Raw genomic sequence first — 27693 nt, 5'->3', positions numbered from 1 at the left:
GAAGTAAGACAGATTACTCAGGCTACTCGTACCATGCACTATAGCACAGTAGGGCAAACATCCAGAGCGAGCAATTAACTTTAAAACATTACGAAGTGTTTGCATCTAGGGAATATAAACACATAAGCAAGATATGCTTCGTTCATTCTACTCTGACTTTGAAAGTCAGTATGAAGGAAAACAGGGCAAGTTTACCTGTTTAGGTACACCCTTGATTTACCACTCTCTTCTGAGGAAAGCCGTCCTCCACACAGGAGAACCCACCAATGGTTGTTCCAATGTGTTTTATTCCAGTAAGACGAACGGCCCTACAGATCCAACTGTTACTAAAATCAAGGAACGTGACAGAACACGTTATCTTTCACTAGGTCTAGCAGAAAAACTTCTGGGAAGCTTGGAGGGCTCTGGAGGGCTGACAGGATGTGAGAGCGGGAGGCAGCGAGGAGGCCGCGCCGGGCCTGCTCCCCGGCACAGCCAAACGCCGCCGATCATCCCAGGATTACACACGCATCTGCGCCACCACACTGGATAAAAAGCCTCCCACAAGTTCACTTGGGATCTCATTTTATTAACCACACTGCTGCACAGAAGCTACACCAGTGGGCTCCATTATAAAGCCTTAAGACACAGAGCCAGACAGATTCGGCAATTCTGACTTTGTTTTTTAGTTTGTTTATCTTGAGCTTCTTTTAAAGAACAAAAAACCCCCACCTTTTTTGTGAACCTCTTGGGGCAGGGGGGAACCAAACACAAAACAAAAAAAAACCAACATACAAACACAAAGCCGACCAACCAAGACTTTCAAGAGGAACTGAAAACCAGACGTGTTTCACATGCCACAAAATGACAATTTTAGAATGGAAACCATGGAAAGCCACTTTGAAAACGCAAGGACTGAAACACCGAATGAGCAGCTCTTCCACTCACAGAAAAGGAGTTAAAGAACAGCATCTTCAAAGTAACACAAATACAAAGGTACGAAGCAGACATTTTATTTAAACACAAGTCCTGTGGTAATTAAGTCATAGTAGTGACAAAATATGATTCTGTGGCATGCTTTCTCTCATGGAATCTTAAAATACTTGCAGCTGCTTTATGAACTTTCACAATTCCCTTATCCAAATGATAAGTTTAACCATTACTAAATTAACTTCTGCAAGACATCAGAAGTATTAAGAAGAGCTAAATACAAGTAGAGAACCCTCTCACACTGCCACACATTCAAGGTGGTCTCTCAGGTTTTGGGTTGGGGTTTTTTTTGTTTTTGTTGGCTTTGGTTTTGTGTTTTTCGTATGTGTGTGTATGCATATGGGGTTTTTGTTGCTGATGTTTTTTGTTTTGGTTTGAGTTTTTTTGTGGTTTTTTATTTGTTTTGTTGTTGTGGTGGGGTTTTTTTCCTTCTTCCTTTTTTGTTTACTACCCATGCTCTTAAATAGCATTCAAACAAATACGAAACCAGAAGCACCACAACAAAAACTCTTTGAAACAATCATTTCCCAACCCATAGAAGCTCTCCACACTGGGAGGGTGATGTAAAGGACCCTAACCCCTATGATTTTAAGGAAGTATTTTATCTTCATTGGTATAATTGGAGTAATCTACAGTCTGTTCTCCTGAGAAGGGCTTACGATGTTTTCTGACCCACTCAGAGGAATAGAAACAGATTAAAGAAATTTTACGAGCACAGTTAAGGATTTCATCATAGTAAAACAACAACTGTACTTCACTATGCCAAGTTCAAAAAACTAAAAATAGAAATATAATATCACTAGAATATCACTAGAGAAACATCTTAGAAACATTCTGCATACGTATACTTTTAATTGTAATGTTAAAAGAGGCTAATCAGCTTAGTTTTATGACAGACTGCCAATAAAGTCCAAAGGAACTTTACAAAAGATGGACATTTACTTAAATGGGAAAAAAAAAAAAAAAACACAAAGCCCCTTACAATTATTTTTAAGTTAGGAAGATCTCCACAATAATCTTGGAAAAAATAAATATGGCCAAGCTCAATTAGGAAAGAAAATATGGGTCCAAGGAGCAAAACAATTAAAAAATCTCTTACAGGGAGTAGAGGTCTGAAATAAAATTAAAGTGCTCAAGCAACCTTGCATTCTTGTTTTATAGCGAGAGTCTTAGTCACTTAAAATTTCAGGCACTTTAGTTTTGTAACATGAAAGGTACATTGAAGTTAGATCTGTCTGGACTTAAATATTCAGCTCTATAACTGCATCTGGATTTAAATAATAGTTTCTACATTAAAAATACTAGAAAAAAGTTTTAGAAAACTTTGAGGTGCTGAAGAATATATTTACTTAGAGAGCTTGTAATACCCCTTATTTAGATCATCTGATAACAAAATCCACCTTAATTCTAACAGCTTACTACAGTTTAATAATCTTTAATTCTTTCAGTACATGTTTATTAGGGACAAATTTATACGCTTCCATATTAAATTTGGGTAACTGAATCCTTGTTAAAAATATTTTTTTTAAAAGTCTCTAATGACACACACATGTACGCTTTAAGCAGGATTTTCTCCCTGTCTTCCTGAATCCCCACCTGAGGAAGGACAGGATAAAGGTGATGAGTGTGGACAACCTTACAAAGGAGACTGAAATACAAGTCAAATGTGACTTCTAATTTCCATTGGTTTGTACTCCGTAAGTAAGCTACTCCTGTTTCTTCTGACAGACCAGTGTCCCATTACCTTTCTAGAGGAGTTGGACAGAAGACTATCAGCTCTTAAAAATATGCACAAGAAACTAATGTGAAATTACAGATTTAAAGTAAAGTAGTTTTGTTCCATTAAAGTTCCATCTTTTCTTTATGAATTAGCTTTCACAGAAGAAACCAGAATCATATTTCTATAATATCAGAACAACTATCAGTTTTGTAAGAGTGGTGTGGATGAAGTGTTCAGCACTCGGTCTTACCGAAGCGGGCTGGGTGCTGCCTGGGCTGTGTTACTGTCACTGCAAGCTTTGCCACTGGCCTCGATGCGCTGGAGACTCTGCACAGAGCATGCTACTTCTATCAAAGTAAACTTCTATCATCAACTGTTGTTTTCTATATACTGGATATATTTTTCTGGCAAATAGCAAATCACTAAACTGAAGCAGTTTAATCTCCTTTAAAGCTGCTGCAGGAAATAAAATCAGTGTGACAATTGTGTCAGCATTAAAACTGCTTGGATAAGCCCAGCATAATCAAAGGCTGATAGCATATGTGTAACAACTTGCATTTAAAAATAGCCCTTTACACTTCATTAATCTCAAGGTTTAAAACAGATGATGGAGGTTTATGAGAAAATGACTACTAGCTTTCAAGCAGATCCTTTCTAAATAATTTATAGTTAAAATACATGTCAATGCTGCTCTATAGACATGAAAGTTGCAAAAATAACACAGCACAAGTGAATATAGCTGGAGATTACAAGGAGATTGCAAAGTCTGTAGGGCAGGGATCATCTTCTGTCTGTTCTCTGAAATGCCTGCCAGGCTTTTGGTGGTGTGAAAACATCAAGTATAAAGTAACATTTTCATGAGGCATGTGTAGCATAAAGGTCAAGCAATCAATCACATTTTTCAAAATATGTCTCTTTCTGTTACAACATGAATGTTACTATTTCACTAGAGTATTTCAAAAACAGCTGTTATTTTTAAAAGTCAGTGTTGTATTCTCATCAAATTCAATAAAAAGCCAGGAAATCCCTGGAATTAGAAAACCTATACAGCTGTCCTCCTTATCTCTTATCCATGTGACATAGAAATGCAGATTGTGACTGCATTGTGCAGATCTGAGCAGTGAATGCAGCCTTACAAGGTGCTTAGATTGAGTCTATTTCTTCTCACTTAAAGTTACATTATGCTAGACTTAAGGCATGCTTTATTTACATGCATTCAATCTCTAGTGGGAGTTTATATACTGTGCACTGGATAATTCTCTAAGTGAACAACAGTCCAGTATCAAGAGGAGTTTCATGCAGAATACAAATAGAAAGCATTAGACGACTACCTCCCAGGGACAGCGAGTACCCCTGGCTTACGTTGGGGCTGAGGATTGGTCGATCTGTTCACCCTCAGGGGCTGTCTGGAATTATAGATCAGGGACCTTATTGTCATACCCCAGCTGCTGCACAAAGCCACTAGAAGAAAGGAGATTTACGAGTATTTCAGCAGCACTGAACCAGGGATACAGAAGCTATACAACTGGGAGTACAGTGGCTCTAAATCTGTAGGCATTATGCAAAAAGAAAATGCAGAGTTTGGCAACAAGGGAGCTCTCCCAGAGCAATAGGGCATCTTTGTAAATTCTCTAAAGAATAAATTTAACAGTTATTAAAGAACAACACCCTGTTATTGCAGTCACTGAACTTTACATCACAAGGAAAGATGCAAGGGATTTTCAGAAAGACATCTGTCATTTAACAGTGACAGTGACCTCAGCACTGACGAGCAATTCAAATCCCCAGTGATGGAAACAAATTAACTCCTTGGTACACAGTGGGTTGAGAACTCCAGCACCAGGACTGCTGCACACTGTAACAGTATAGCCTACAGAAGGTTTTAGCTTCAGACAAGCAGCAGGCAGAACGAAATGTATTTTTAAAATTATAACTACTGTACATAAAAACCACTTATAACATTATGTAGCATCATTCTACTGACTGTATTCAAAAGGTGTAAAGGAATTTCAGTGACAGAAATAAACCCTTCACTCAAAAACATTTATAACATAGCATTTAAGGACCAGACACAATTAGGAAGGCCAACATCTTTTATATATACACCCATTTAACATGATAATCATGTTTTACCAAGAGGGTGTTCAGCCAGATTCAGAACTGAGACACTCCAGAGATCCTGCATAGTCTTTTCAGTAGGAACTGCTACAATGTTGGCCTGCAACCTGACATGACCCTAACTCCTACAAACAGTCCTAAGGAAACCCACAGAGAAATGCAAAATCTGCCTATATATTCTAGACACTCAGCAGAAGCCTGCAGGGGGAGAAGAGGGATAAGGCCAGAGAGGTCACTCCATCCTAGTGAGTCTATGACACCTATGAGGAGCAAAAGACTGGACAAGAGGCTCTAAGGAGTAATACAGCAAGATCTTGCCCTGCTAGACCCTGCCACAGGTTCTGCACAGTTCCACATAGAGAACTGGCACAACACAACATGAAGTATGCGTCTTTCTGGGAAAGGCACCGTATTTGTTACCAGACAAACCTTCACAGTTCAGGAAGGCAACTACGTCTGTCCAGTGCTGAACACTACTGTAATCAACACTACCAATACTTACATTGGAAAGCTCTTCCCCTCCGCAGAGTCAACTGCACTGCTTGAACACTGACTTGGCCTCACAACACCTGAACTGACTGTTCACTTCTTCCAAAGGAAAACATATAAGAGACACACGGCTGAGTCTGGCAGAGAACTCAGCTCTCATCACTGTTTACAGTTTCACCAGTCTTTTGAGGAAGGAGATGCCTGTGTAGCATCACAGATTGCTTAGTAGTAAATTGGATTGCTCCTTCCACCTCCTCCTCTTTTTAAAGTTTACGATGGCATTTAACAAGTGCGTTACTTATCACTAACAGAAACAAAAGTTTACAGTGATACACACAAAGGTTGAAAAACAGGGCAATATCTTATGGAGCCCCACACTATACCAATGATAACAGTTTTAGGCTTTGAAAAAAAAAAAAAAAAGGTAGAGATTGCATACGGTTCACCCTTGTCTGAAAAATAACAGTTAAAATAAGTTAGCTTTCTAGAATACATATTTTAGCCCAATGAAAAGATGTTTCATCATCAAGCAAAACACAGTTGACATCAGCTAGCACAACTACACAAAAGTCATCCTCTCCAGCCTTATAAACCTATGGCCTTAACGGAGTACACCACTGTACACCAGGTAAACAGTGAGTGCATGCTAAACATCTGCCATCACACTCCCCTCCGAGTGATTAGCTTCCAGACGGATGCCTGCAACACAGAGTAAAATATTCAACCAATATAAAGCACATTCAGATCTTAATGCAATGGTGAACTGCCACATATGTAGTAGCTGCATGCTTATCTTAGCTACGTCCTGGGAAATTCAAACAAGCTCCAACATGTTTCAGCCATCTCGATGTGAAAAGAGGAAGACTGATTTACAGGAAGTCTTGAAGGAACATTACCAATTGATGGTTTAATGGTACAGCAACCTTACAGACTCATAACAAAAGTATGCGGACCACAATGTTACTAGCTGGTGATGAACAACATCTACCTTATGACCTTGCTTAAGTGAGAAGATTAAATACAATAGTACATTGACCAAGATGCTCTGTTTTAAATAGAGCACATAGACACTTGCAACTCTTTTCCTAAGTCCATACAGCTGTTCTGCTCTCAACAATCTTTCATAGTCAGTTAAATATGCAGTGGGTTGTGCTTATTGACAATATATGAATTTCTCCTCCCATTCATTCTTAGTTTTTTTGGTACCCCACAAAAGCTCCCCACATTCTTGACTTACCTTCAGAACTTTGGGTATACAGAGAACCCTACAAGCACATAAACAGTTCGGAATACACATGTCCACTAGGAAGATGCATGGGGTAAAGAGGAGTGAAGATGGCAATTCTCCATAAAAGAACAGGCACATCTGGTTTGAAGACTCAAATGTTTGACCTGCAGGGGAGCACAAAGGCAGGCAGGTTACTTATTCCTTGTTCTCCCATAACACTTGATACTCTTCAATCCTGAAAAAAAACCACCACACTTCTGCATACAGGCAGAACTTTGTTTTAAATCAGAAGGAATCACAGGATAGTAGGGGGTCTTGAGGTCTTGTTAAGCAGCTTTCTCTTTTATGTTTTTGCCTCAGCTGATTGTGATGTTCCAGTTCACACTCTAGGTATTTATTCTTTTTCCTGTGGGCAACAGCTTTGAAGTACCAAAGGATGTGGATAAGGAAAGCTTAGATTTGTAGAATAAGATCAGAAGCTCTTTTGTTTTAGATGTTGGACTTCAGTTCATACATATTTTTATTTATACAGACAGGCTTATTCATTGGCTAGCTGTATTTAAAAATCAGTCAAATCTGTTTAAATACATCTCAATTGAGCTGCAGGACTTAGTACAGTTACAATTACTTTTAAAAGCAAGTACAATACTATAAGCCTAGAAACTTTGGACAATTTTAGAAATTAACTTAGAAACAAATTAAACAGATGGTATGTTATGCCTTTTTATACTAAACTCTGAACAAACCTTCATTGCTAACAAACCTGATGTAAAATTTCACTCCACTCACATGATTTGAGGGACTTCATTGCAACTTTTAGACCCAAGAGAATGTGGGACTTACCAAACCTTTCCTTGCTTTAAGTGGGGAGGAAGCATCTAGGAGAGACTGGCCTTTGGTGAATGCAAAGGGAACTGGAAAGGTCTCTTAGCAGAGATGTGTAAATAAATATACCTGTATATTCCAGCAGGCACCTTCGTCCTGAATTGCCTAGAATTGTGCACTTTATTTCTGAGATTCTGAAACAAACAAATGCAATCTCCACTCAGTTTGGAACAACTGGTGGGGGGCACAGCTTACCAAGAATCCGTATCATCTGGAACTGGCAGCCATCGCTCCCTTCGAAATTATTTCCACACTTGGTTACTGATTTAGGAAATTAAATTAGTTTGATGAAACATTAGCTACAAAAAGGACCAAGAGACTCCATTAAAAGTTCTTCTTAAGCCTACAGAAAAGCATATTTCTGTCCATTATAACCACAAATTGTTCCCCCCTAGCCCTCCCTCATCTGTCATCTAAGATAACTCTACACACACTTCACAGGTGAGTACCACCAGTATACAGAAGTCAGTGATGTATTTTAGATTAACAGTGAAGTCGAGAATGCTTAGAGTTCAAAGATCCTGAGGTCAGTGGATAAAATGACCACAGCAATAGAAATTAAGTACTGAGATCTTAGGTAGAAGGGCTTATCTTAGTTGATTAGAAGCAACTTAATTCTTTCCAACTAGTAAAGGAACCATAAACAATAAACTCACTGCAGAAATTTGGGTAGCATCTCAGTTCTCTTTACTGCAAACAAGTTCTCATGCTAAAGCTCTCGCCAGTTTCTAGAACACTGATACAGTTCCTGTTAACTTGCTGGGAAGAGATCAGCATCTTCCTCTTGCAGGGCAAGAGATCTACAAATAGAACACATAAATAGTTGAGTGACGAGCTTGTAAGACAGAAGGGGAGATTACACCTTAAAAGTAATGCAAATATGAATCTTAATCCCAGCCCTAAGATGGAAAACAGGAGAATGAGTGTTTAGAGATCTAGGGAGTACTCTGTTATTTTAAGCTTAGAGATCCAAAAGATATGCTGTTGAACCAGCTGCAGGCTTAAGACATCTTTCAACCAACCTGTGCTAACTTGTAGTTCCAAGCTAAGTCTTTTACAGCTGCAACAACAACAATCAAGTCTACATCAGGTTGATTTTTTTTTTCCACAGAAAAATATAAGCCGTATAGAACACAAGAGGTCAAGACATCAAACTCCGTTTCCTCTCTCTTTCCTCATAACGTTGTATTTCTTACTCTAAAAGGCAACAGCTAAATTACTACAATACACAGCATTCTTTGGAGTTGACTGCGACTAGACTTTCTGGTGGCCTAGTATCTAAATCGAGTATTTCCCCATAATACTTGCATGCTTTCCCAATTCTACAACAGACCACTGAAAAAGTAAATTGGTTCGCATTTGAGGTTAAAAGTATTTTAATTCTATCTAACCTCTGCCCACTCTTTGCTTATACCACCTGTATACAGCCATGGCTACAAAGTAACACAAAGGTTCTCCAACAGCAAGGTGCATAAATTTCATCTATGATGAGATTTTGAAAAAAATTCCCCACAACAACCACAAGAGATCGTACAGTCACTTCTGTTAAGTCACCCAATTTAGGTTAAAATAATGTAAAATACTTAGCTGTCTTTAAAAACAGTTAAATTGGGCATTACAATTCCAGTTCTCATTATCCAAAAGCTAGATTAGAAGAAAATGTGGAAGGAAAAAGTGCACTTATATATAATTCAAGATAGACAACAGTGCACAGCATATAAATACAGTGAGAACATGCTTCCCCTGGACATACTACGAGGGCTGAAGTCCTCACCTGTCCCAGTAGGTAGGGTCTGAATACAATAAATGGGTCACTACAATGCAACCACAAGTTTTAAATAATTTCACACATAATATCAATCAAGATTTTATCTGAAACCAATTCAGTAGTCAGCATGGGAGAATACTTGAAATACTTAACGCTTTAAACAGTAACATTTCTTAAGTGTTTTATTGCTACAAACTGGTACATCTTATCACAAAAAGCTACAAGGCATATAATAACACATACTCTATTATACAGAGTGCAATGCAGTCCCCAAAACAGCCACACTCAACAGCACAATTTTTGAAATTCATTCTGTACTAAGAGGTAAATATAAGCTTATGCCATACAGCATTTAATATATTTACCCCACAGTCCCACCTCTTTTCAACTGATCAGACCAAAAATTATTATATCCAACTTTCAATACACACATCAAAAAAATAGGATGCTTAAAAAAATATACAACACAATGTTTTAATCAGCTTTAACAGTCACTTTGCTATAAAAAGCTCAACTAAAATAGTCTTAATTTCATTTTAAACAAAATCAGAAAGACGGAGGAATTATATAAACAAGGTCTCCACGGAATGGAATGCATGCATATGGTGGGGAATCTTCAACAACTTCATTACAGACTATTAATAAGTCTTGGCCACTTTAGAGCAGAAATAAAAAGCTGTTTTGCCCCCCCAACATATTTTCATTTTCTTGCACTTAGTTATCTTCAGTGTGGTCTAAAGTGAAGTCAGTTTGTTCTTCAGTTTCTTCCGCTCCTTCCGCTTCTTCTGCTTCTTCCGCTTCTTCTGCTTCTTCAGCTGCTGCTGCTTCTTCTGCTTCTTCCTCTTCCTCTTCTTCCTCACCCTCAACTGGCTCATCAGCTTTGTCCTCTTCTTCTGTCTGCTGCTCCTGAGCCTGATCATTAATTTCAAAAGGATTTTCACCCTGAAGCAGAAGATAGAAAGCAAACATTTTTATATTTATTTCAAATATAAAATAAAACAATACTCCTCATTTCAGTGAATGAAAATGGCAGCCACTAAAAAACGCTATTGTATTCTATACAGCTTTTTAATAGTTTGGGTTTGTTGCCCTTCTATTTTTTCTTCAAGAAAATCAACGCAGATTTAAAATCAGCTACACCTTGGTTTTATTTTATGCACCCCGGAAACTGCGATCCCAATAAACTGTTTCATTTAATGAAAGGAGAAAAGTCACTGAGAAAAAAGCCAACGTACGCTACACCCAAATTTCAGTTCAACATTCAGTAAATTAAATTACATGCTTAAGTTTCAACATGTTTTTATTTAAAAAGACAGCTGCTGCTTCTTTCTTCCCAACTAAAACCAAATCTGAACAGTTTCATTCTGCTTTTCCTTATTTGCAGTCTTTATTTATTCTGAAAAATTCTATCCAAAATATAAACTCTTCAGTAAATGAAAAAGAAATCTCGAATTAATTACATTGACTAGCTTGAAATTAATTTATTTGCTGATACAGAAAGATTAAGTAGATTTCTTGACAGTATTTTAAATATGCTGGCATTCTAGTTTCACATTTTCTCTGTTCCATAGAATAACTCAGTACAAGACATACCTCAGCTTTCACTTGTTTCAGCTATTTAAGAACTATGAACAATCAATAAGCAATGAAGAATAACTACATGAAGTATTACGAGTTTTTTTGCTAAAGCTCCTTTCACATTCACACATCGGACGGAACTAGCCTGAACATATGACACCAATCACTAACTACACCAGAATTGGAATTTCAAGAATATTATTTATATGATCCAAAAGAAAAAATGAGTACTAGGCCCCTTATCTTTTTTTGCTTAAATATTTTTACTTCAGTTACATTTTTCTGGTAGGGTCTTCCAGTAGCCCACAAATCACTCTAAAAAATAGAAAGCTCTAAGAACGTTTAGCAAATGCCACTTATCAAAAATTTTGTTTCCTTAATACACTGGAATCAAGAAAAATCATAAATTCAGATTTAGAGAGTAACCAAAAGAAAGTAGAGTTCTGTAAGACCATGTTATTCCAAGTCCCAGGATAATCTTATGCACAAACTTTACAATGGCCAGCCTACAGTGCTTACCGCCTCACCTGTGTTGAGCCCAATCAACTCAAAGACAGTGCTGCCATATATAAACTCCTTTAATAAAGTAGTATTTAAACTTCTTTAAGATATTAAGTCTGTCTGTTTTAGAAGTAGATATCTAACTTACCCAAGACCTGTGAAAACAAGAAAACTCCCATCTCAGTTAAAACTCACACCACTTTTAGAGGATCCACTATTACTGTTAAGTACCACAGGGCTACAGAACACCAGGGAGTTATTTCACTGAACAGGTTAGTGTCCAGCATTGAAATACCAAGATATTTACTATCTCAGTAAACTGTCTCATGAAAAAAGCATACAGAAAAGCAAGTGCTCAAACCGATTCAATCACAACATCAATGGAAAGCATTGTGAAATAAAAAGACTGAGCTTCCAAACCTTAACCCAAGGATTAGTACAACTTCCACAAAATTCTGCTCATCTTTTTGGATAGAAGTGTGAAAGATCTCCTGACTGCAAAGATTCTAGTGTAATTTTAATTGTTTCAGCCAAATATTTTCAATCACATTTGGGTACAGAAAAAAGGATTTCCAAAGACAGACAGAAATAAGTTAATTACCAAGTTAATACTCCACCTGGTTCACTTCAAATACATGCTCATCAGTAGACATTACAGAGGGAAGACAGGTATACTAAGAATTTCGTATGGCCTACCAGAGAGCATTGTTTCCCCGCAAAAGAAAACAAAAGGTGGCCTTTCTCTGTAAATGATTCACAAGGATATCAGAAACCCTTTTTATGTGTCTGATACACGGAAGGATTTTAATCTTTCCTTTTGTCTAGGCTACGTGTAATGATGAATTGTCACTAAAGAATGTCTGTCTACAAGAACTACTTTCACTCTCCTGTAGGCAACTCCTGATCGTCCCTGACACTTCAGGACGAGCTACAGAAAATTGTTACACTTAATTCCAGTGGAGACAGCACGTTGTTCTTGGCCAACCTAGGAGAACTGGATTCAGCACACTACTTCTGGCTGAACAGATCTCTATACAATAAGAAAAAGAAGTTGCTTCCCCCAACTGTTTTTTCAGAATAAAACGCACTTTTCAAGTTCTGAAACTAAGGAAAAAGTTACTGCCCTCAAGGGGAAGATCCTAACGACTGCACTCTTTCCCAGTGCTGTAGCATCAGAGGCATCCAGCACAGCATGCAGAGCCAATTTTGATGCTAGTTGATTTTGACAGCCACACTGGTCCCATGTTCCCAGATGGCTTTAAAAACAAAACAAAACAAAAAAACAGAAAACACGAACATAGGCACACCACTGAACTGCTGCAGAAAGACTTTATGATGACTTCAGAGCACAAAACCACAAGCAGATAAGTAGTTTATTCCCAAGAGATGCATTCTTTGGGTTCCTTGTCTCTAGAATATTTAAACTGCAGAGAAAGTTTAAGACTGTGAATTGGTATTTACAAGCCAAGCTTTGGGATTCAAGTGTCCCCAGAAACCACTCTGTCTATTTATAACAGGTCGCACAAACCTGACCCAAAAGATGCCAAAGTCTCTCTGCCTAACTGGTAAACTTTAGAATGCCTTCACTAATACACATGATCAAGCAGTCCTGGGACACAGTGACAGAAAATGTCAACCTCTATGACACTGCTCCTGAGCAATATCCAAGCAGCTTTTAATCACAGACATCATTCTATTTAGGAAGTTCTAAGTGGTCCAAAATTAGAGATAGTCATGACTTCATCAAGTAATCAACTTTTTGTCTGAGAAACAAGGTGGTCTTTTTTTCCTCCTTATTACAAAGGAACTTGCTACAGGTTAACAAAACTTCCAAGATTATTATTTCAGAGTGGCCAGCAGGTAGGTTGTGGTGGATTTCTCCCCTTCTTCCCTCTTTACAATGTGGACATAGGAGAATAAGGAGAAAGGAAGAACTATAAAAAAATCATATGAAGAGCACATTGGAAACATGAAAGGGTCCTACTACACAAGACTAACACTGGGGAAACAGAGGTGTCTTTAGAAGAATGGCCAAGGTAAGAAACAATGCTTTCAAGGTTCTTTGATTAAAATGTCTATGATGAAGATATCAAACAAGAGATTAAGAGAAAAGTACTGGCCTCAACAGAAAAAGAGCTTCCCTAATTCAACTTTATTTGGGATATGCACCTCTTCTAGACCACACATTAAAAGAACAAACTTCCCAATATGCACAGAGAAATCCAGTAGTGTAATAGAAAAGAAATATATATATATCTTTTTTGCTCACATCAAAATGTATCAATAGAGATGCATAAAAAAAAACAACAGGAGTTGCCAATCTGTAATTTTGTTCTCCTTTCGTCAAAGGCATCTATGATGTTGATGACCTGCCTTTGTGACTTCATACAGATCTACACAAGAGTCCCACAGGTTTTCCCTGCTCCAAATTTCATTCTTCCATACCACATATGCAGGATAGACAACAATTTCCAAAACAGTGTTGGGTTTGGGGTTTTTGTTGGTTTGTTTGGGGTTTTGGGTTTTGTGATTGTGGGGTGTGCAGGGGTGTTTCCCCAAGCCAGCATGCCCCGAATCTCCAAGCAAGCTACTTTTGGTTGGAACAAAGATTTCCTTATCTCCTGGAAGACTGCAAGCACCAAATGCATGCATCACAGGCTCTGATTCATCACATGCGGTGTGAAAAACCTGGACTCCTTCAGTCTGCAGTTGGTTATACATCTGGATAAGGACGGGAGGGATCTGCACAACCAGAAGCCAGACATATCTCACTGAGCAGGTGCTGCTGAAAGTGCATTAAGTTCAATCCACCTCAGGAAATACCAGTGCTAGGCAGTCTGAAAACATCAGTGATCTGCTTCTGAGGACAATCTTGCAAATTCTATCCTTCTCAGTTTTGCAGCTGATGAATGGCACATTTCCATTCCTCCTTTTACCAGTCCCCCACTAGGTGGCTGTACGGGACAACGCACACTCGGACATAAGGAACGCCAGAGGAGACGGCTGGAAATACACACAGATACTCCAGGCTCTGGTACCTTTTCTTAACATCTACAGAACAGTTGTCTGAATCTGAGTCACACACCCAACCATGCATAATTTTGCAGGACATGACTAACTGACATTTTAAAATCACAATTTCTGCATGGGCGTACACATTGTCATATTTCTGCAACACAATCTTGCTTTGTCTGAAAAAGTATATATTGTTTGGGCATATGCAATATTATAAACCCATTAAAAGCAACTACCAGAAATAGCTAACAATGGTATTACAAAAAAAGTCACCTCACCGGCCCAAAAGAAAAAAAAAAAAAGCACATTTTGCTAAAGTGAATTCACATACATTTCTCAGGCCACATATTTGCAACACAGGCTGCCATAACTTTTAAATCCTCTGATCATGACAAAAACTGTTGTAAGCTTTCATTTTTTGTATGTTGCCATGAATACTAGAAATTCTATGGAATAAAGTAGCAAAGTAGTGTGTGCATTGTACTTTAGTACCAAGCCACACGCTGGAGCCTTTGCTTCTTAATGTAAAGATATTCTTTTTTTAAGTGTTTTGTGCTCTGCAGTTAATATTATAAATAAAGACACCACTGATGCTTTCCTAAAGCTGGATTTTTTTAAATAAGAGCAACTAATTAAAAATTGACTCAATATAAAATGGTAAACCAAAAGCTGGTAAATCTGAAGGTGGCAATCTTTTCTGCAGTCGAAGTCATCTGAGACGATGATCTGAGACTCGCAAAATACATTAAAAGTATTTTCAATCTATGAGCCACCCAGAAGGCAGAAACAGATACCAAAGCACTGAGGTTTAACTCCATGAGCATGGAGGAAATAGTGACATACCAAGCATTACAGATTACTTTTTTTTTCCATCTGCATCTTACCTTGACATACAGCTCATACCGTGCCTTGACTATAGGATTATTCAAGATACTGGTGGCAGTAAGAACACTCTCCCTTTTTATTTGTTCTCTGTAGGCCTAGGAAACAAATTTCACACTGAATAATTATCATATACCTATTACAACTGTCACACAAATTTGAATTCATCATCAGCTTCTGTAAAGAAAATAACGAACGTACTGCAGCATGAAATGCTCGTTCTTGGCATTTAAATCCAAACCACATAATAAGCTCAATTAAGTCTGGGAGTGTTTGTGAGCTTGTTGCTTTAGTTTGATGAAAAGGTATATTCACATCTTGCTTATATAATGAACTACAACTACATGCCTGTCTACAACCACAGCTACCTGTTCTCATCAAGAGATAGCATGCATGCTTTTCCATCCCAGCCTAAAATACTGTTGAAGATGTCCCTGCTCACGGCAGAGGGGTTGGACTAAACGACCTTTAAAGGTCCCTTCCAGCCCAAACCATTCTACGATATTACATAACCACAGAAGCTATATACTTAAACAAAACATTACTTTGGCAATCTTGCTTACTTGTGGCAACTGTGATTTTTTTTTTCCACTCACGCTACTCTTTCAGTTTTTCTACCAACCTTAAAATGTATCATTATAAATTGTAACAGGGACCAATACCATACTACTGCTGATTCTAAACTGCTCTCACTTTTCATCAAATTAAAAAGATGACAGCCAAGCAAAAACATGCTGGTAACATACGTACTACATTTTGCAATCTGAACAACAAAATCTTTTCACCACTTAATGGTAGCAATACAAATTACTTGCATCATGTACTGCAACACTTGTCACCTACTATTGACTACGCTTGCCATTTTTTATTTTTAAATTAATATGTAATATCTTACTTGTTTTCCTTTTGCGTGATCAGGAGACTTTAAGTGCTGCTGAACAGAACTGTGTAAGGCCGGAACATATACACTGCAAGCACTGCAGTGAACAGTCTCAACTTTCATCATATGGTCATCAGCAGTAACCCCTGTCAAAGAAGATGCAACAACTCGTTAACACAAAATGTGTTACTCTAGGGAAGAAAATGAGGGGATTGGTTGTTTTGTAACAGAAAATTAGAACTCTCAGTTGTTAAACACGTCAAACTGAACCAGAGGGGCATATTCACTGAAATTCAGACATCAAAACTAGGCTGAAGGCAATGTTGGAGGAAGATTTTCACTTGGATATTCCTCTCCACAGACTATCAGAAACACGTAATTATGTTTTACTGTCTGAGGTCATAATATATGAGCGCCTTCCTGCCCAAATAAAGGGAAATGAAATTATTAAAAAAAAAATCAAATTTAACTATTTAACATACAAAAATGCCACCTATTTAAAGTAAACAGTAACTAATATCCTTAAAATACATTTTGATACGACAAGCAAACAAAGCTTCACCAAAGCAGTTGGCTTTACTTTACCCCTCATAAGAACAACTATTTATTTCCTTGGCTACCCTCACTACCAGGAAGCAGCGCAGGCTCCAATTCCTCTTGCAATTTTAACTATGTTTGCCAACAGAACACTCTGATTATAAAGGCAAACATGCCCTCCAGTACTTAAGGAAAGTATAATACACAAAAAGAATTTGCAAAATTGTTAAGATGTTGGCTATATCTGTCTTTAAGTACCTTTTAACATTTAAATTTTAATTAAGGCCATATTCAAATACAGCTATTGCCCAAAATAAAGGTATTCAAAAGATGTCCCCTCTGGCTCTAGCACATCTTTTCAAAGCCCCCAAGCAAAGGATAAAGGAGAAGGATATGGCACAACAACGCAGGGACACACAAATTGCTGTAGAAGACTGCCTGTAGAACAGTCAAAAAAACCCCCAAAAATCAGGTCAAGATGTAACTTGTGTAGCCAAGGAAGCACTCCACCTCCTCCTTTTATCAGTGTCCCTCAACACCACAGCAACTATCCCACTTATATTATTCAGCTTCTTGCCATCACATTTGACCATTATCACCTCACCCCCTTTTTACGTGCTCTCTTCCCATCTATCTGCATCCACCTGTGGCCACTACTCGTGCATTATACTGAATAAGACCGTGACAAAACCCACATAATTCCGTTTGACAAGCACCTAGCACAATGTCATCTTACTTTCTGACAAGGCTACCTGGATAGCAAATATAAGTTTTGCTATCTTCCACTGTGCCTACATTCCACATTATACCAGAAATAAAGCAAGGGATCCCAACCAGGTATAGAAAAAGCGTGAAAACTAATCATTCGAATCTAAACATTTTATAGATTTCAAAGAAGAATGAAAGGGGAACAGGACAAGCGGAGCTCCACAGTACGCACTTTCACACAAAAAGCATTGCTCACCTTCCATTATATCTTTTTCAGCAGCTTGAGCATTTTCCGTTTGGTTATTTGTCTGTTGCTTACGCATAGCTGTCTTCTTGAATTTATTCACCATACACTCCTACAGAGAATCAGAAAGAAAAAAAATGAACACGCTTGATATACAATTGTTTATAATCCAATAGCAATCTATACTTAAAATATTACTCAGTCTAGCTCTTGTAATAAATAGCAATTAATTGCTGTTCCTTCTTAAGATACTACTTCTAATTGTAAAAGTAACACTATTTTACAGACTGCCTTTGCTTCAATTTTTACTAACATACTGTGCCAAACATCATCTGCAAAAGGAATAATGATAAATTAAGCATATTTTGAAGACAAATGGTAAATCGCAACCACATTCTTACGTAGAAGTATTATATAAATCAAAAAAATTGTCTCACATGAAGAAATTCCATCACTACTTTGTCAAATTTGGTTTGTTTCTGGATATGATCCAACGTTTCCTGGTGAGCTGCACTCTCCAGATGTGCCTCAATTTCTTTTTCTTCAAAGGTTCGAAATTTGCAAAATGAGCAAGTAAAGGCCATTCTGTTACGAGAAATACATTTAATAATATTACTATTAAAGAAACATTCTTCCCTCTCTCCTCAAAACTATGAGGACATGACAAACTTAGTAAACAAAGGAATGGCAAAAGTGCTTTTCAAAAAAGCCTAAGTGAAAAGGAAAGAAAAAAAAATCCAGTATTTTACCATTATGAAGGGTAACTGCCACAAGAACCAAATATAAACCAGGCCAGTCTCAAAGTAATGAATTATCAATGCAGAAGATGAAAACTGCTGAAATCAGAAGCTAGCCATTTAAAAGCCACGTTATTCTGTGAGTGTATCTCTCACAGCCATCTGTTGTCACTGTGTGTAGTACTTCATAGCAAAGCCAGCCCATGATTTCCAAACTACAAATAGTCAAAGGCATTCATTTAAAGCTCATTTTCCACATAAAACCAATATAATTTTTATAAGGAAATATGGCTCCCTCAGTACAATGAGGAAAAGGCTCTGATGCTGTCGTCATATACCACACTGACATAGAACAGCTTTGTACAGTGTCAGCCAGTAGCCTGCTTGGCTGTGTGTGCTGGTTTGACTGAACATGAGTTAATTTTCTTCCTGCAGTTAGAAACCTTTCTTTTTCATAGCTAGCATGCTCATTATTTGGATTTAGTTTGAGAACAAGCAAAGAGCACCCTAGCACAGAGTTCATGTCTTTATTGCTCTGGTCTGAAAGCCAAGGCCACTGAGCACCCTGCTTGCAGGTGTGAGGCATCAAGAAAGGGGGGCATGGATGGGGCAGAGCTTGATTGACATCCAGACTGATCAATGAGAATATTCCATCCCATTAATGTCATGCTCCAGATTTAAGAGTGGGACCTTCTGGTTTGCTCTTCCTCTTGCTATTGAGCCAGGGGAGTTTGGTTGGGATGTTTAGCCCAGCCTTTTGCCATCCTGCAGAGGCCTCTGGGCTTTCTTGCCTTTTTCCTCTCTTTTCTCTCTCTAGGATCAGCTGTGGGACCGGCTGCTCAGTTGTGGACACAGTTCATGAGGAATTGCCTTGAGTATCTCATTTCTATTATATATATATATATATATTTACTACTAGTGTATTAATATTTCATTATTTTATTAAACTGTGTTTATTTCAACCCAAGTTTCTCTCTTCCCTTTTGATTCTCTCCCACTGGGGGCAGGGGAGGGGGGTGAGTGAGCCGTATCCTAGTTGCACTGCTAGCTCGGGTTAAACCACAACACTGTGGCAAGACTAAGTTACAGAACTATCTACTTATTCTTGCTACAAAATAGCTCTACACACATATAAAACCAGAATAAAGTCAATTTCTAACAGTTTATTAAGTCAGCATGTATATATATTTAACTGAAATAGACACTTCAAAAGCAGTACCATTCTAAGCTGCTTCTCAAGTGTGCACTGATGCATTTGTGGGGGAGAAGGTGTTAGGAAATTGTGTATTTTCTGATAATGCAGAGATCCAGTGAAACATCTAAGCCACAGGATTCTGGTGCTGGGTTTAGGGGTTTTGTTTCGGGGTTTGGTGGCAATTGTTTGGGTTAGTTTTTTGGTTTTGTTTTGGGGGTGAGGGATTTGGCAGGTGGCAGAGGGTGGGCTTTTTACTCATTTTTTTATTTATTGAAAAATTAGTCCTAAGGGTTTTTTCAGGAAAGAAGACATTCTTACAACAGGATAAATTGCACACAGGGTAAAAGTTACAGCACGAACCTGTATCCATCACCGTATTTTTCACTGTTTTTTTCCCTTCTACGCCTTTGCTTCTCTCTTCTGGCCTCAATTCGCCGCTTTTCTTCTTCCTCACTTTTAACTTCTCCTTTGCCATCTTAACATACAGTAGAGGTTTTTAAAATGTTATGTTAAAAACAAAAGCAAAACAACAACAAACGTATTTGTCCTCAAAATGGAGAGAAAGACCCTATACCAAAGTATTTCAAAAGCTTGATTTAAAATGCCATAGGGTTTTGCTTTGTTTTTCCTCTAAAGTCAACCAATTTAAACACTTGCTCCCAACAATGCAAACTTAGTAGTTTAGGCATTACACTTTAGATTACACTCATAAAAGTAAGGAAATTCAGAGTTAAACCAAACCCTGCCTTGTTCTGCCTAGGAAAACATTGAGTTTTCCTCTGCAACTCTAATCAGTTGGCTGCAAATTTCCAGCTCTCCTTACCAACATATCATATGGGATAAACATAACTTAAGCAAAGGAATGTCAGTGAGTAGAGAAGACCACTTGCATTAATTTCACAGAATTAAAATAAGTCAACAATGACAATATAGAAACATGATCAGAAAGGCAGAGACGATAAGCATGTAAAGAACAAAACAAGTGATGGATGAATGTTACAAATTATCATGTCCTCCGTGGTCCTAAATTTATAAACTCTCTTAAAAAAAGTCATGCTACTCAATAACAATTAGAGGTCATACATACAGGCTTACTGAATCTATTGACCCACAGTCACACAAATACAATACCTACGATACCCTACCTGAAAAAGGAAACCAACTTACCTCCAAAAGTCTGATATCCAAGATCGTAAGCATCTCTTGTAAAGTCTTCATATATGACAACTGCACCACTTGTGTCCACTTCAATTTCCTAATAAAGTCAAATCCATACATTTTGTAAGAAAACAAATAAACAAACAAAACAATGCCATTCTAAATCTACAAAAAAAAGATACTGACAATTATTTCAAATAATCTGTTCCTTGTGATTTTTACCAGATATGACAATTGAGGAAAGCAAATTGAGCCTAGTTAGACTCTGTGTACAAACACTTCAAGCATGCCTTAATGTCTTGAAGCCTTCGTGAATTAGTTCACAAAATTCTCATTGTCTTCTACATAAATATTCTGACTTCTAAGTCAGACTTTTAAGTACTTAGTTGAGAATATGTTATACTAACACCTCCACTCAAAAAGAAGGAAAATAACATTCCAGTCTTTTAACACAGAACCAGGACATATATACAGGCTTAACTCACTAACTACATTCTTAAATACAGTTGCCACTGATCTTTCTGTAGGTAGGACCTAATCTTTGTATCCTATCAGAGAAGACCTGTTAACAGAGGTTCTTTTTCTATTTACCCTCTCTCCTATATGTGTCCTCTGTCCTATCCATTCTTCTTCGCTGCTGTTAAGCGCAAAATGGCACAGGGATTACTAAATTTCTCAGGCCACCCAAGCAGGTGACAGGTTTATGAATTCAAACCAACTACCTATGACAACATGAGCAGTGTCCATAGGACAGCTCTCTGTGTATTACAATAATAGGTACAGTCTAGAAATACACTTTAAAATTCATTTTCCAGGCTATCTGCACAAGACATATCTTTCACTCAAGACCAGACTAGACACCAAAATAAGACATATACAGATAAGGTGAAGAAAAGAAAAAAGTTCAGAAAAACTTATATAGTTAAGTGTTTAATTTTTACACCTCTAGCTTAACAATTATTAATCTTATGGTATACTGTACAAACTTCTAAAAGAATCACAAATATTTTCCAGTTCTGGGAATCTTTACCTCTATAGTAGAATCCTGGAAAGATGACTTCATGTCTGTAAACATAAAATGAGAAAGAAATAAATAATGCAAAAATGCTGTCATCGACAATTCATTTTAAGGCAATAAGAATTTAGGAAAAAATTCAGCTTGTTATGCAGCTAGGACAGTACACATTTACAATCTATCATATTTTAGTAATAATACTAAATGTAAAATCAGTTACTCTTGGGCATATAATCACCTAACTCCACAAAACAAAAACATCAAGACTGAAGGACAATGTCATTTTGAGATATCTTTTCATACAGATATTGTATATTACATACATTATATATACCAATTGCATCCAATTTTCTGTTAGTTGTTAAGCACTTTTCACTTTTTAACCACATGCTATTGCTTAGATCATCTTACAGCTGAAGTCTCAGAAAACTGTATTAAGCCACCCAACAGTTTCTTCCCCCCAGTCTCAGAGCCACAGGACAGGCTGGTTGAAAGTGTATTCTAGTAGGCACCATCTACTCCACTTCTTTAAGTAACTTCAGTATTATACAGTACACTGGTCCTTAAACTGTGGAAATCAGTGAGGGGGAACAGATAACAAACAAGAAGAGCTCTGTCTGAAAGCAGTGTAGAAAAGGAGAACCTACAGGAAGTACTGAAAGAAGAGCAGCCTTGATCCACCTGGATGTGTATTTTACAGACTGCTTCATCACACCACAGTTGGCAAGTCCAACAATAATGTTCTCTATACAAAAGGCAGAGGAAGGTGTTCTGTACACCCAGTGCCTGATTTTTTTACAGTACTCTTGAAGTTAAAATCAACAGTTTTATAATACACAGTAGTTTAACTAGAATTACAAAATAAAAAAATAAAGTTTTCATGTGGAAAGCCTATTTATTTACCTTGCCAACTTTTTTCAGGTGTGATTTGAAAACAAAGAATATAAAAAACATATAATATAAAAACCAAACTATATAAAACACTGCAGATGCAAATTACTAAGGAAAATACAAGCACAAAGAAACCCTAAAGTATTACTGCTGTAGACCTTGTTCATAATATCTAACACTCAAATTTACATCCCTCAGAGCAAGGGATTTACTCAAACCTCATTGGTGAATTTTTTCTCCAGCTTTGACTGTAGAATCAGAATTATTAGAATTATAAGACATCTTTAGGGAAGCCAAGACAAACCAGGCACCGCTAATATTTTGCAATTTATATTTCCAGTTCTTCTCTTCATTAAAGAATTTTATTTACAAGAAGAAACAATCTCTCTCTGCCTTTCATAAACTATTCTGTAACAGTTTCCACTGTTTTCTCAGTTTGCCTCCCTTTCCTTCTCCTCTTCAACCACACCCTATGCCTTTATTTTAGCTTCACAGCAGTTGATGCACTACTTTTTATACCCATCCAAGTATTTGGACAGCAGGGCCCAGCCCATGCAATGGCACATTTTAATATTAGTGAGGCATCATCACTTAAGGCAACCTGAGATCTGAAATTATTTTCAGTGGTGAAAATTTGCCTCCAGGAAGTATAAAGTCTGAACGCAATAGTCTTCAACAGACATATTTAAACACATCAAAATGTTCTATTTCATTCAACAAATTATCTTTGCAGTGGAAAAGCTAGAAGAATAAATTCCTTAAATCTGTTGTGGGGTACTCTAAAGGAAGAAAATTAATTCCAAAACAGCGCATATAGCCCTCTTTCTTAATATTAAAACTAAATAATTCCTAATGAACTGAAATTTAAAAAGTCATTTTAGCTTTAAGAATCATGGCACTTGTTACTTACTAGGTGATTTTTTCTGGGTCAGCTTCAAAATAGGTTTTGTCATTTTGGGTTTCTTGATAAATGTCCCACCAGGTTTGTTATATGGCTGTGGTATCATTTTTCTTTTTATTCCTCTTGCAGCAGCTGCTGCAGGACTGGGTTTGTTATGATAGTCAACAACAATTCCAGGTCTGTGCATTCCTCCAAAGTCTCCCATATGCTGAAAATTTGCGAAATCAAGAGAAAGGTATTAATATATTAAATCAATAGAAATAAAACCATTACTTGGTACAATAAAACTGCAAATTAAGTAAAATCTGTATCCTATAGCAAAATGCAGGGGAAATTTAAGCTCCCAGTTTGATGTTGTGTTTTGCAATGGCTTTGTGGGCGTTTGTCCAGTGGAATGAATACATATATATAAGCTATGTTTCTGCTTATTCAGAACCATTGTCCAGATAATGAACATGTCTATCAGAGATCACATCTCAGCCTAACACCCTGGCTCCTCTCTTCAGATTCTCTAGATGATGCAGGACTTTTCCCTCTGGGAAAACCACAAAGACTACCACCCAGTTTTTGACACTTTAGTCAGCAGTCATTTAAAAAATGGCAGTTTCCTTATGCCAAATGATTAAAAGTGATTTGAAAACTGAATATAGAAGGTTGTCCAGCTTGAAACAGCAATTAATTGAGGGAAACTCATTCTTTCTTGTACTTTTCTCTCCACTGAATTCAATAAATTCAGAATTAAAAAGGTGGGTCTGGAGGAAGTGATATAAAAACACAGCAGCAATAGGAATGAAACTTCAGTCGAAAGACTAAACCTTTCTATTATTTCTAAAACACTGTAAAGTCACTTGTGGACACTTGTTTATGAAAGTTACCTCTCTGAAGGCACAGATTAAAAGAGTAATCTGAAGAGGGAGAATTTAGGTAGCTTCAATATTTTCAAAAGTGCTAACATACTTCTTAATATTAACTCAATTATTCAATTAATAAAGGGCAGAAGAGAGCCCACTGACTGGATGGGTGACTTGGATAAGCAGAAATATTTGTATTGCCATGAGAAGAGAATTAGTATTATGCTATCAAAGTTGGAAGAACATAAAAATAACTGCAATATACTGTGTGAAAAATATGACTTCTCTTTTTTTAAAGCAAATTTTAAATGACAGTCAGGATGTACCAAAACAGGCACTTGTCTTAATCAGAAGTCCATGCACAAGATCTCCATGTTAATTTATTTAGTTGAGATAGTTACAGAACTACCTAGCATGTACATTTATACTCTACACATATAAATTTTACATGAAGTATGCATTTGGACAACTCTTTTTTTTTAAACAGATAGTCCATCTATTAAAGGTGCAATGCATTTTACATATGGTAAGTAGTTAGCCTTCACATTCTCCTTTATTATATAAAAGACTAAAAAGATAAATTTCAAAAACAAAACAAAAAAAGAAATAAGGCTACTTGGTTGTAACTCTGCGCAAAACTTTCAGATCTAAATGACTTCTGAAAGGATGGCATCCAAGCTTAAGAATCTCACACTTTCAGCTTCACAAGCAGAGAAACGAAGATTAGAATCTATCTATTTCTCATACCATGCTACATGCTAGCTAGCAGCCATGTGCAAATCTGAGCTAAGATTTGAATATGGCAACTACAGTAGTCAAGAATGCTGAAACAAAACAACCACACAATTAGGCATTTAAAAGACCCAGTTAAAAATAATCTCTCTACACTTCAAGTTACAAACAAGTTGTATGCTTTAATATTAAAGAATTGCTTCCCAAAGAAATATGGCACGCTTAAGAATTTTAAAAGTTACTCCTAGAGGCACAGGCAGAAAAGGGTTCACTGAACGCTTTGTGCTTAAAAAAACCAACCAGAATTGGGATTATAAAAGCAAGATAAAGGGACACCATCAACTTAAAGTTAAAACTTCTGACAGGACTTTTTTTTATTCTCTCTGTTGTATTTTTTTTTCCCCTAGCTCATTTAACATCAAGCATTATTTCTCCCAACTGTGACCCACTATTTCTTGTACAGTTAATCTTGCTGCTTCTTGGACATAAACTTCTGCATCCTACACTGGAAACAAATCCAATGAGAAGGAGTTAGAACGTTAAGTCTTCAAAACAAAATTAATACAAGTAACAGGACTAGGCACACTATCTGGAAATTAATCTCAGTTCCGCAAAAGGAACTGATTTCAAGTTGATGATGCCCCTTTAATCATGCTTTAATTTTGAAAAAGTCACTGTAACTGCTAACCACCCGCCTTTGCCGTTTCCTCCACATCACCCTTCCAATACCCAAGTCAGAGTAAGAATTAAGTTCAAAAGACTTGATGTTTGATAAAGCATGTGTTCAACATATTAACGAATTAGCTAAACGTTTACAGGAAGCAAGAACTACTCTAGTATTCACAACCTGCGTTTTATTTTTTGCTTATACATTGCACCTTTAACCTACTCAAAACTTCAAAAGGCTTTGAATTAAACTTTCGCAATAGTCAAGTATTTCCCCACCAGCAGCAAAGATGCTAGTGTTTACAAGGAAAAATGCAAGTCCTTTTAATCCCTTTTAGACCAAACCTATTACTTTTATCCTCACCTTTCAAACAAAAGGAGAGATTTAACAAACCTTATCAACTAGTCTTCTATTACTCATTACTTTCAACAGAAGGAGGGACAGGGTTCTGCTTGAAGACAGCTTCAAGGGGGTAAACACCATTGTCAACCATGATAGTTTGCCTGGACAAAAAACCCACACTGTACTGCACAGTGCATTCATTTTAAAGCAGTGGTCTTGAAAGGGTTTAAAAGAGTGTCTAGTGAAAAGAATCTGAAAAGATTCTGTACTTACTCCTCGGCCTCGGCCTCTGCCTGTTGATGGTCCTCCAAAAGCATCATAGTTTCTGCTTCCAAATCCACTTTCAGGATAAGCAGGCGTTCCTCTCCCCCGAGAGCCTACAGGTGCAGGCTTCATATGGGGTGAAGAAAAACTGCTGTAGGAAGAGTAACTCTCTCTTCCTCTGTCCTCCATAAACCCAGGCCTCAATTTTGAACGGGAGTAAGGTGCTTCCCAGCTAGACCCGCCCTGGTTTCTACCTCCGAAAGAGTCAAGGCTATTCCGGTAGGAGTTGTCAAATCGACCACCATAACTACCTCCGAAGCGGCTTTGTTCGGGTTCATTATAACCATAGCCAGATCTGTACAGATCTCGCCCACCCAGAGAAGACCCGGAGTCGTAAGACTCATAAGGTCCAAACCTGGAAAAGTTGCACAGTGAGGAGAAAAAAAAGTAAGCTTACTAATGTTATACATTTCAAAAGACAAGTTATCAGTTGACATTTATCAACTAAAAATCAATTTATTACTATACTGGTCCGTACAGTTGTGTTATTGTTTAATCTTGATTAGGGCTGGGCAAACACACCATGACCAGATAGAAAGCTATCTGAGCCATTTTTGCTACAAACAATTCTAAAGTTCAGTATGCCTGAACTTCGTTTACTTAAATTTTCAGCAACATTTACTAAAACATTACTAGAGCCCAGCCCTAGTCTCACAAAAATAATCACCTGCAGACATTTATAGGCTAGTCAAATGCTCCTTTCTTCAAAATCATGCCCTCATATTCTAATACTTAAACAGCAGTTAAAAGGTGACTTAGTTGTGAACTATGAAGAAAAAATTTATTTTTTTAGTGGTACAGTTGCGAATATTAAACACCTCAGAGTTCTCATTTTAAACAAAAAATACACATGCTCTTCCATTTATATTTGTACTTTTTGGAAATTTTCTTTCCTGCAAAATTCAGTCTCCTAATCAAAGAGTTCATGGTCTTCAGTGTATCCATCCTTCACTTGCAGACCATTAAGTCTAGTAACTCAGGATTTTGTATGTCTATCCCAAAGCATGCACAGTGGACACAAACACAGTCCTTGGAATTTCAGAGTAGAGTAACAAGGAGCTGAAATCTTTACTTATCTATCAAGAGTTTGTTTGGGGGAGGGAGGGGGGTGGTAAGGGAAGGAAGAGGGTGTCAGGCTAGAAATCATCCATATTTGTGACCACTTGGAAAGGAAAAACATTAGTATCCCTGCAGAGTTATAACAGGGTGATTCAGCAGGAGCTGGGAAAGACAACCCCTTGACTGAAAAAATACAAACTAGAACAGACTCAAATTACTAACTGAATCGGTACTAAACTGAATGGCTTCTTTTTAAAATCTAAGTCTCAGAAGACCCAAAGCTACACAGAAAATGACAT

General features: G+C 37.3%; 1 protein-coding gene across 7 annotated transcripts in view; it reads right to left on the bottom strand.

Moving 5' to 3' along the window:
• Positions 1 to 7053: 7053 nt before the first annotated feature.
• ZNF326 (zinc finger protein 326) overlaps positions 7054 to 27693 on the bottom strand; it is a 29492-nt gene continuing 8852 nt past the window's right edge. For 3 of the 7 annotated variants that reach the window (XM_080348367.1, XM_080348368.1, XM_080348369.1), the window contains 11 exons: positions 26530 to 26690; positions 26285 to 26401; positions 23429 to 23627; positions 21643 to 21677; positions 20622 to 20709; positions 19815 to 19929; positions 17960 to 18107; positions 17535 to 17634; positions 16049 to 16179; positions 15156 to 15251; positions 7054 to 10119 (listed from right to left, as the gene is read on the bottom strand). In XM_080348367.1, coding sequence (XP_080204493.1) covers positions 9892 to 10119; positions 15156 to 15251; positions 16049 to 16179; positions 17535 to 17634; positions 17960 to 18107; positions 19815 to 19929; positions 20622 to 20709; positions 21643 to 21677; positions 23429 to 23627; positions 26285 to 26401; positions 26530 to 26690 — 1418 coding nt within the window. In that variant the 3' untranslated portion in view covers positions 7054 to 9891. Of the gene's footprint in view, positions 10120 to 15155; positions 15252 to 16048; positions 16180 to 17534; positions 17635 to 17959; positions 18108 to 19814; positions 19930 to 20621; positions 20710 to 21642; positions 21678 to 23428; positions 23628 to 26284; positions 26691 to 27693 lie in introns of all 7 variants that reach the window. The other 4 variants (XM_080348364.1, XM_080348365.1, XR_013922394.1 and 1 more) reach the window with 3 other exon arrangements.

Source organism: Nesoenas mayeri, assembly GCF_963082525.1.
Source record: "Nesoenas mayeri genome assembly, chromosome: 8".
NCBI classification, from domain to species: Eukaryota; Metazoa; Chordata; class Aves; order Columbiformes; family Columbidae; genus Nesoenas; species Nesoenas mayeri.
This window is presented reverse-complemented; position numbering and strand designations above follow the sequence as displayed.